Source organism: Astatotilapia calliptera, chromosome 22 (genome assembly GCF_900246225.1).
Source record: "Astatotilapia calliptera chromosome 22, fAstCal1.2, whole genome shotgun sequence".
In the NCBI taxonomy this organism is placed as follows: Eukaryota; Metazoa; Chordata; class Actinopteri; order Cichliformes; family Cichlidae; genus Astatotilapia; species Astatotilapia calliptera.
The window spans coordinates 13,257,058-13,267,028 of NC_039322.1; the positions used below are offsets into that span (position 1 = coordinate 13,257,058).

At 42.6% G+C, this 9,971-nt stretch overlaps 1 protein-coding gene across 1 annotated transcript; it reads left to right on the top strand.

The window, feature by feature from the left end:
• The first annotated feature begins 315 nt into the window (after positions 1-315).
• On the top strand, positions 316-9,679 carry LOC113015297 (transcriptional repressor scratch 1-like). Its single transcript, XM_026157254.1, has 2 exons — positions 316-1,607; positions 7,741-9,679. The coding sequence occupies exons 1-2, from the start codon at positions 1,484-1,486 to the stop codon at positions 8,526-8,528; spliced, it is 912 nt and encodes a 303-aa protein (XP_026013039.1). The 5' UTR covers positions 316-1,483; the 3' UTR covers positions 8,529-9,679.
• The last annotated feature ends 292 nt before the right edge of the window (positions 9,680-9,971 follow it).

The window sequence follows — 9,971 nt, forward strand, 5'->3', positions numbered from 1 at the left end:
TGGACTAATCCACCCATCCTTGCATCCATCCAAACATCTTTCACTGTCATAATCAGAGTGTGAGAGCGGGCAAGCACAAGAAACTATCGAAATAAAACCCTCCCCGGCTATCACAGAGCACCGCTGCTGTTGGTCCAACAAGACAAGATGCTCTTTTTTTTTCTTTTTTCTTTTTCTTCTCCTGATGAATAAAATTTAGCTCCAGCACACCCCCCAACCCCCCCCCCCCCCCCCCCCCAACCGCCCCTGGCCCCTCCTTCTCGCGCCCTATAAAGCCGCAACAGCTGATCCCGTGCACTACAGAGAGCCGCAGCTCCGCACGCGCGAGGAGTGGGGAGAAGAGAGAGAGAGAGAGAGAGAGAGAGAGAGAGAGAGAGAGAGAGAGAGGAGGAAAGAGAGAGGGGAGAGAGTGAAACGAAGAGTTAGCGACCGGAGAAGAGCTGTTCTGGTCTTCCAGCCGCAGTTTTTAAAAACAAATCTGAGCAATATTTTATTTATTTTAAATGAACTGTGATGACGTTTTCGCTGAGTTTGTGATATTCGAGCTGGGGTTTGAAGTCCTGCGAAGGTCTCGAGAGGTTTCTTGGACTAAACTGTCCCGACCTTTAACCAAGCGCTGCAACTCTGCTGCCATACTCCTTCCCGCTTCTTTGAGCGGCACCCAAATGTTTGTTTATTTGTTTGGGGTGGTTTTTTGGTCAAAAATCGTCAAGTCGTTGACTCACCTGTGTTTGGATTGCTACTTTTGAGCAGAAAGACCCCTTAAAACTGCTCGTTTCGCCTTTCTGTTCCTCTCCTTTCCCTCTGGAGCTGAAGGGGCAACAGCGGTTTGGCTGTGGCACGCGGTGTAAAACAAAAAAAACAAAAAAAAGAGGGGGGGAAGAGTCTCGCGACGGGAGGAGCTGTCCGGTGCTGAAAGCACGAGCCTGGACGTTAGGAAGTGTTTGTTGGGAGCTGTCCGCGTGCTGAAGACCAGCGGTTTGTTAGAACGAGACCATAATCTTTCTTTTAGAAGCAACGGATTTAAGCACGGCACGAGGGACGTTTTTAACGGAGCAGCCATACAGAAACTGACTTATATTCTTTTATTTTCCAGCCTTTAGGACTCCACAGGTCTTCCAGTGGCAAGTTAATGGGATGAAAACAGATCGCTTTCTCCACGAGATCCGGCTATTACTTGCAGACATAGCCTATATTTGACAAACCACCGCAAAAAAAAAAATATATATAAAAAAAATATTAATATTATGTGTGGTAAACATGCAGAAGCACACGAGGAGAGCTCGGTTTCTTTGATCTTTAAAAGCCATGTCTCCACTTTTCCAAGGTGTTTGACGGAAGGGAGCAAGCGTAGCTTTAGTGGCTGAATTAAAGTAAATAAATAAAATTACACGGTTAAAATAAAAATCAGCTGATAGGTTGTGAGTTTAGACTGAAGTTGGATAGAAAAGCGTGTGTTTGTCGTGCAAGTGTAGGAGCCATCATGCCTCGGTCTTTCTTAGTGAAGAAAGTCAAGCTGGACGACTATTCGGCTGCCGATCTGGAGAGCTCGTATGGTCACAGCCGAAGAGAAGAGCTCAGTCTGCGATTCCATCATCATGACAAAGGTTAGTCACACACCTACACACACAAACACACCCGAGCACACACACACGCGCGCGGAGACAGGCGCCCATTTAAAGCCTGCCATGCATCCCTCTGAGAATGTTTTCACCCTCAGATTTAAAGCATTAGTCATGACTGTTTCAGAAGGAAGAGGAGAAGGGAATTACAGGGTCAAACTTCGGTCATAGCCCCCCCAAAAATATACCATTTCCAACACTGTAATTATACTCGGTGAAATGCTCTGGTTCCATGAAATAGTCTTATGTAGAGAAACAAATGAGAGGAAACCTACACTCTCAGTCTGATAAGAACCTCTTGAGACTTGGGGCAATAAAAGAGACGGTTTAATAATAATACAAAATAGGTCATATAAGGTAATATATGTGCGATGCACATTGGATCTGACTGCAGTCAGGTCGGAGGTTAAGAGCTTTCTATATAGGCACTTCATGAGGCTGAATTGCTCTGTATTATTTATGGTTTTTAATGCTCAAGGAAAGGAAGTCACATCTGGAATAAAAGATAATTTAAAGAAAACAGGAGAGAATGCTTAATGGAATTTCAGGTTTGCTTTGCACTCCCTCTACAACCTGTTATAGTTTTTAAATGTACCTGTAGGATTTCGCATCTCCCCCTGCCTTTACTCTTACACAAAGCATTAAAACACACACATCCAGCTCTGAACAGTTGCTGACATTAACATGTTAGTGCAGAAAAATACATTTTTCCCGAAGGAGCATACAAAGACTGTGGCGGAAGCAACAGGGAGCCAGTGAGCGCAGGATCATTGCAGAAAACCATGCTAAATGATTATGTTAATGCATTATGTCAGCAGCACACATACATTGGGATACACCGTTGTTCTGTTGCCAATTATATTATTCAAATCAGCCTTCTCTCCAGCACCTGTGAGTCACCTTCAAAGATTTCTGCAATCATGCCCAGCTACACTGGCTGCCAATGGTTCCCACGCACTGTATAATCTGGGGTACACGGGGAAAATACGATACAAAGTCAATGAAAAGGGCAGTATTTGGGTCAAATATTCAGTGGAAAAGTGTGGAAATCTTTTACAAAAGGAATACTTACCTAGCATTTCTACTCAGAAGTCATGCATTTGCTTTGGTCTGATAATCTCGGAAGCAAAACCACAGAAAACATGCCATATGCACTTTAACAGAGATGGGAGCTTTTATCTATGTCAATATGCCCTTGACATTAAAGATACGATACTGGATAAAATTACTATATGCTATGTAAATGGGTCACAAATCCCCAGAGTAAAATTGCTATGTGTTTTTTTGCTTCATTTATCCCCCTTTGGCCCCCTTTAGCTTATTGTTTTGATTTATGTTTTGAGAGTCATTGTTCAGCATCCAGTAATGTAAAGCAAATAAAGTGGCAGATTTTGCTAGAAAAACACATAACACCCTTATAGGTCAATAATTTGCCTGGGTTGTGTGTCTGCTTTATTCTGCCCTCTAGTGGCCAAAAAAGAATGACTGCAGCTTTAAAGAGCTAAAAAAATAAATAAATCACCGTCACTGCACGGGGACAAGCGTGTAATGGAGTTAGTGCAGCCTGCTGGTTTTCGCATTGTGCCAAGGTCAAATGTAAGATGAAGAGATCCCAAGCGTTCTGATGATCTGAAACCAGAAACATGCAGCAGAGGCAGCAGCAGTAGCATTGTGGCAAGCATGTACAGACTAGGGAAGCTATCCCTTGTTATAAATATAACAACAGTTTGACTGAAGCAAATACAGCTTGTTGCACACACACACACACACACACACACACACACACACACACACACACACACACACACACACACACGCACTCTACTGTTTCTGTCAACTCGGCACATTTCCCAGGCAGCTTGCACAGCTGAGTGCACAGCATTACCCACACACATACACACACACACACAGACAGGAAGCAGTCAGTGACCTACAAGTGTCCAAAGCACACAAGTGTGCGTCAGTTACTGCTGGTTTGGATCAAAAATTAAATTGTAGCTTGCAGCCTTTCTCCCTCTCCATTTCTTTTTCTTTCCATTCCTAATTCTCGGTATTTCAAAGACACATGAAAGTGGGATGGCTCTAGTTTGGCAGAGTATTTAATCTTTAATAAGCATTTAGAACAGCTATCAGCTCTAATGCTGCTAAAGTACTTTGAAATGAATACGGAGTTGACACAGCGAGACAGATACTCAGACAGAGAGAGACAAAAAAACAAATAGAGACAGTACACTGATGCCGAGATGCGCAGCAACAGCAACAGTCACAGTCAGAGCGCTTTAAATGAAAAGGGATGAAAGGGAATGGTCATGTTTAATTGGCAGGGATCGTGCAAAAAGGTTCTGTGTGAGAAAAAAGTATCCTAGAACCAGACAGCGAGCTTTGTTTTTGTTTCTGCCTGTCAGTCACATATGCATGGCTCAGTCTGGCTGTTAGTACAGGTGAAGGAGAGGTGATATGGTACTCACAGAATAGTCAAAGATAATGTAGATAATGGATAGGGTTATTTTGCTCACTTGAAAAGACTTCTTTTTCAGTCTGTCTCCCTCCCAAACTTTCTTTCCTTGGACGCAGGACCAAAGATTTCTGCTAATTAGTCATAGATCATATAGTTCCCTACATCACCAGCAGGACAATTTACCCTCTGTGGTGGCCAAGAAATAATTAGTTATACGATGCATTGAGATAACAGTCACTGAACACCATCTTTTTGTCCCCAGAAAGATGAACCCTTTTCATCATAGACTCTAAATTGGCTTTCCATGTCTTGCTTATCCAGCAGGTCACGACCATGGATTAGTATGCTGTTTCAGAAAATCTGACGGTATCATCATTTTTCGCTAAATCCTAGACAGCATTTTGTGCAGTAAGAGTTTGGAATTTGGTGCCATCTTTGCTAACGCAATGTTGATCAGAGCAGCGGTTCTCAAACTTCTTCTGCCACTGCCCCTATCAGAAGAAGACGTCTGTGTATAAACCCCACAAACCGTTCTCAAAGCAATCATTAACCACTGAAAGTGTAAATTTTAGTGGAATAAAGGTCAGCAGGATAGCATCAACAAAACTTAGCAGGCAGTCCCGGCAGATCAGGTGATCTCAGTGCCAGCACACATTAACTGATGACGAAACTCTGCTCTACTACACATCCAGCTGGTTATCCCACATAGGTTGTTATTTAACCCTCTGAGGTCTAAGGCAAAACTGACCTTCTGGAAAAATATCTGAAGTGTTTCTGATGCGCATCAGATTATTTACTTTGTTCCCTGATTGCCAACACTTGGGAGAACGTCTTCTTCAAGGCCCTTTGCCGATGATACTTTAGACCTCAGTTGTGGCACATCTGCAAGCCACTTTGAAACCCACCGTCTAATTTAATTCTTATCACATCTGTTGTCACTGACACTTGCTCTGTTCTCTATGCTGCTGTCTTGCTGCTGCTCTCCCCACCTCCATCTTTCCATATTTGCACATGGAAGTGCGGTGAGGTCCCAGAACAGAGCTGTGCTGCCAAATATAAATTACTACAGATGGAGAAATCAATCTTCTTTTGACTATAGTGGACCTTTATTTACTTTAGTTTCACATATTGCACTTTTCCCCACCTGCAGTGGCTCCATGCCCACCGGTGTGGCATGTGCCACTGGTGAGTCAGGGCAAGGTTAGAGAAGGGAGGGAAGCAGATGTAGGTGGTTTATCTGCAGCAGCTTGCAAGGCTATACCACCTCCAGTGCAGCTGCTGAGTATCCACTATGGTCCAGGACTGTAGCAGGACTGGAAACTGTCAGTTTGAGTGATTACGACTCTCTACAACATCTCCAAGACTCCAGCTGCTCTTAGTCAACATACCTGGTTATAAGGGTCCAAACTGAGCACTTGGTCATGTTTCAAAACTTTACTCATGCTCTATAAAACAAGACACACACACACACACACACACACACACACACACACACACGGGCACACACACAAACACAGTACTTCCTTCCAGAGTGCAATGATTGAATATTTATGATTCATGATTTTCTCTCTCCACTCCACACCTCTTCTCCCCCCCTCTCGCTTTCCCTCTATTTTCTCTCTCTATTACTTGGTCTTAATTAAATTCGAAAATGTTAAATTAGCATGAGCGCTGTGTACAGGACTGCCAAACCACCCAACCACCATCACCACATTTAACGTAGCATTACTTTCTCCCCGCTAGGTTTTTCTTTCTTCCTCCCTCCCTCTCTTCCTCACCTTAATATGACTCCCCTTTCTCTACCCTTCTACCCTCTGTCTGTTGTTCTCATCACATTATCGACCAACATCTGAGCCTTTCTCAGAACTGCATCATGAAATTATATTACCAGCAATAGTATCTCCTCTGCTGTCTGTGTCTTAATGCTCACAGAGTGCTAATTGAAATGGAGAGCTATTGATCGGCATAAATCCACAGGAGTTGCGGCCATGGGTTATTAGCTACCAGTCTCTCCTTGTGTCTGTTACAGTTTAGCCTGTTGAGTGCCAATAATAGAAATAATGAAGCAGCTGGCATCATAACGCGGCATCAAATAATTCACCAGATTTGTCAGGGGTTGTGCACAAATATGCAGGTTGCTTTGGAATTTGTGAGTCTCGGTGAAGTGTACTTCCCGATTTCCCTCAAGACGGAGACTGTCAGTGTCACTGCGCCCACTGAGTAATGCACTGGACGCCCCCCCCCCCCCCCCCCCCCCCACACACACACACACACCCAGCTGCTGTAATAGAGATGCTCTTTGTACAGCAGTTGAGGTTTTGACAGCCCTGAGGTGTGACTGTGTGCAGCTTCAGACCTGTCAGAAAAGGTGCAGCTGATGAGGAGCAAGTGTGCTCACTGAGCCCTCCAATGAAAAATAAAGATTTCCCACTGAGGGGAAAGTGTCTCCTCCTTGCTTGTAAGGACTGAGAAGCATTTTACTGCCACTATGAATACCACAACTGTCTCCTTCTCTTTTCCTTCATTTGCTTTGCATCACCTCCAAAAACCGATGTGAAGGTATTTCTTTCGAATCGACTCGGAAACCTTTTGGTCTTTTATGCATACTGGGCATAATGGGAGTGCAGAACACATGGTGAATGTGGTTCATGTGATCCTTATTGTGGTATGATTGATATTTAGAAACTAGAGATGCCAGGGTGTGATCAGTAATGTAATGTAGTCTGGAGACAAAATGTTAATAATGAATGAACTTTGATGAACGAGTGTGATTGAGGCCTGCTGTTATACAATACAAGTTAAAAAAACAAACAATTTTCTTAGTAGTGATAGGTTCTACAGAGCCCTCAGGGTCTTGAGTAGTATCGTAACGAGTGCTATAATAGATACTCGAACCATATCTTGTATTTCTACCACTCAGGTGCTTTCTTTTTATAACTAATTGCAACAACATGGTGGATAGTTGGACGAACTTGGCACTTAATATTAATCTCTTCCATTTTTGTGCTCTGCACTTTTGACCTAAAAAGTGCAAAATGATTAACATTTGAAGCAACATAATACGCAGTCATACATTTGGGAAAAAGTTTTGTATAAGAAAATATTTTCTAGTAACTCAAAAAAGAGAACTATTTTCCTTTTACCAATCTCAGATGTGTCATTCTAGAATAAAAGAAGAAATGTTAGCTGGCTGCCTCTTTTGGTTCATGGATTAAAACAGTAGAAGGAGAAAAACAGTTCCTATGTAATGCAATGTTTGTTAGTGTTTTGACGAGTCAGGTTCTGGAAAGAATCATTAATCATCATCAGAATCAGAATACTTTATTAATCCCAAAGGAAATTATGTGGTCAAAGTTGCTCCAAGACAACGAGAACAGTATGATGTTGTCCAAGAGGAAGCAGACGGTTTTACAGTCAGTGTCTCAAACTGGAAAACTCACACTCAAGCCATTTGTGTGGATAAGCAACACTAAAGTGTAGAAAAAGCTTAATTTAAATTTTGTGGTGAACTGCCCCTTTAGGTTTTTGTTAGAGACAGGTTTGCCAGCACTCAAATATCCCTTTTGACTCTGTTTAAGCTTTGTAGCAGTCACTCGTGTAGATTTCCAAGCCAATCAATCCTCCTGCCACAATGACTTACCTCTTTCTTTGTCTCTTCAGGCTACGTCAGTGATTATCTGAGTCCTAATCCTTACGACGATGTGGTTGGAAGCGATTCATCAGTCATCTCTAAAGTACCCTCCCCGAGCCACTCATCGGTCATCTATGGCCGCATCAACAACACATATTCTGGCATCCATGGTGATATCCATGGTGATATCCATGGCGATTCGGACCAGCCAGACAGTCCCCGGTCCGAAGTTTCGTCATCAGCCGGGGGATACATCAACGGCGACACAGCTGTGAGTGAAGGATACAGCGTGGATGCGTTTTTCATCATGGACGGACGATCACGAAGGAAAACCACGGGAACCCTGAGGGGAACTGCCCAGAGGCACACCTGCAGTGAGTGTGGTAAAACCTACGCCACATCCTCCAACCTGAGCCGGCACAAGCAGACGCACAGGAGCATAGACAGCAAGATGGCTAAGAAGTGCCCCACATGTGGGAAAGTGTACGTATCCATGCCAGCGCTGGCCATGCACATCCTCACCCACGACCTCAAGCACAAGTGCGAGGTGTGCAACAAAGCCTTCAGCAGGCCGTGGCTGCTTCAAGGTCACATGCGCTCACACACGGGGGAGAAGCCCTTTGCCTGCGCCCACTGTGGCAAAGCCTTTGCTGACCGGTCTAACCTGCGTGCTCACATGCAGACACACTCAGCCTTCAAGCACTATAAGTGCAAACGATGCAACAAGACGTTTGCACTCAAGAGTTACCTGAACAAGCACTATGAGTCGGCGTGTTTCAAGGGGGCGTTCTCCCCTCTGAGCTCCCTGGGAGAATGACTGGGGTGGTTTTAATTTGTTTACATGCAATTTTCCTGGCCTCATTCCCTACTTTTATTTCTTTCCCCCAAAAAGCAGAATCTGAGTGTAACAAGGTAGGAGTGTTTTCTCTGCAAGAATCACGAGGTATATGACAAAAATAGATTGAAGGCATCCGTTCCTATCAAGAACCCTCCAATCTCTCCTTTGTTTTATCTTCCCTCATCTGAGAGTGGAGTGAAAAGTTTTCAATGCCTAATTTAGACTGTCACCTGCGTCGATAAGTTACTTCCCGTTGAGGCTTTTTGAAATATCTGTGAAGATAAATAAAGCACAGCACATCTAGCTCATCATTTTTGAAGATACCTAGATCTATTTATGTCCATATCTACCCTCAGCATTGTGTTATTTTTTTTGTTTTCCCAATCCACCAGGAAATGACACTAAAGCACAACTCATCTCCAATCTCCAAGCATGAATCACATCATCGGTTTTCTTCCAGTGAGATTCAATGAGCTTTCAAGTTTTATGCGTTTCTAAAAACAGACCTTCATAATCTAAGGATACATGTGGTGTCCTGCTTTTACTGAGACCGACCTTGGACTGAGCTTACAAAGATAAAGCATCAAAACAAGGAAAGCACACAGCGTTTCTCCTGTGCAAGTAAACAAGATACTTGTAATGATATTTATTTATACAACCGGACACCCGCAGTATACAGTGTCTGTATACGTGGCTTCTGACATTACCACAATGAACTGTGAAGAAAAGACACACCTGTCACAATGTGGTAGTACAGGCAGTACACCTGTGTGGTGAGAAATGACGTATTTTTAAAACCGTGGACAAAAGAGCTCTTTTCTTTACTTCTAAGTAATGTTGGGATATGCGCTTACTTAACCGCAAACAGTGGACCGTTATGAGTTCCAGTTCAGGATCAGATGGCTAAAAACTCCCACTGAGCCACCAGGGTATTCCTTAACAGTTTTGCTATAACCTAAATCTGATGTTATTATTATTATTTTTTTTTTTTTTAAATTTGTCAGTGTTGGATGGGGATGGAGACATTAAAAATGTCCTGGATTTCCTCAAAAAGGTCAAACCTTTTTCCAGTGTTGTATAATAGTTTAGTTGCATCAAGAAGCACAGCATTCATCTTTGAGGTTTTTATCTTTTTTTTAAAAAGATGTGTCTATTTATGATTTATGTATTTATGCATTTATTTACATATGCATTTACATTTGTATGGATTTGCACTTTACTTTGTTTTTTTTTTGTTACAAATATGCCAAAGCATTTGACACTTTCTAATTAATGAATATCTTTTTACTTTTGTCAGCCACTTTAATTATTTAAACTAATGCATGCAAAAAAAAAAAAGAGAGGAAAAAAATAATAGCCTAATAATGGAATCTATGCCAATTTTATGAATCTTTTTTGGATATTTTTCCAAACCTCTTAGAT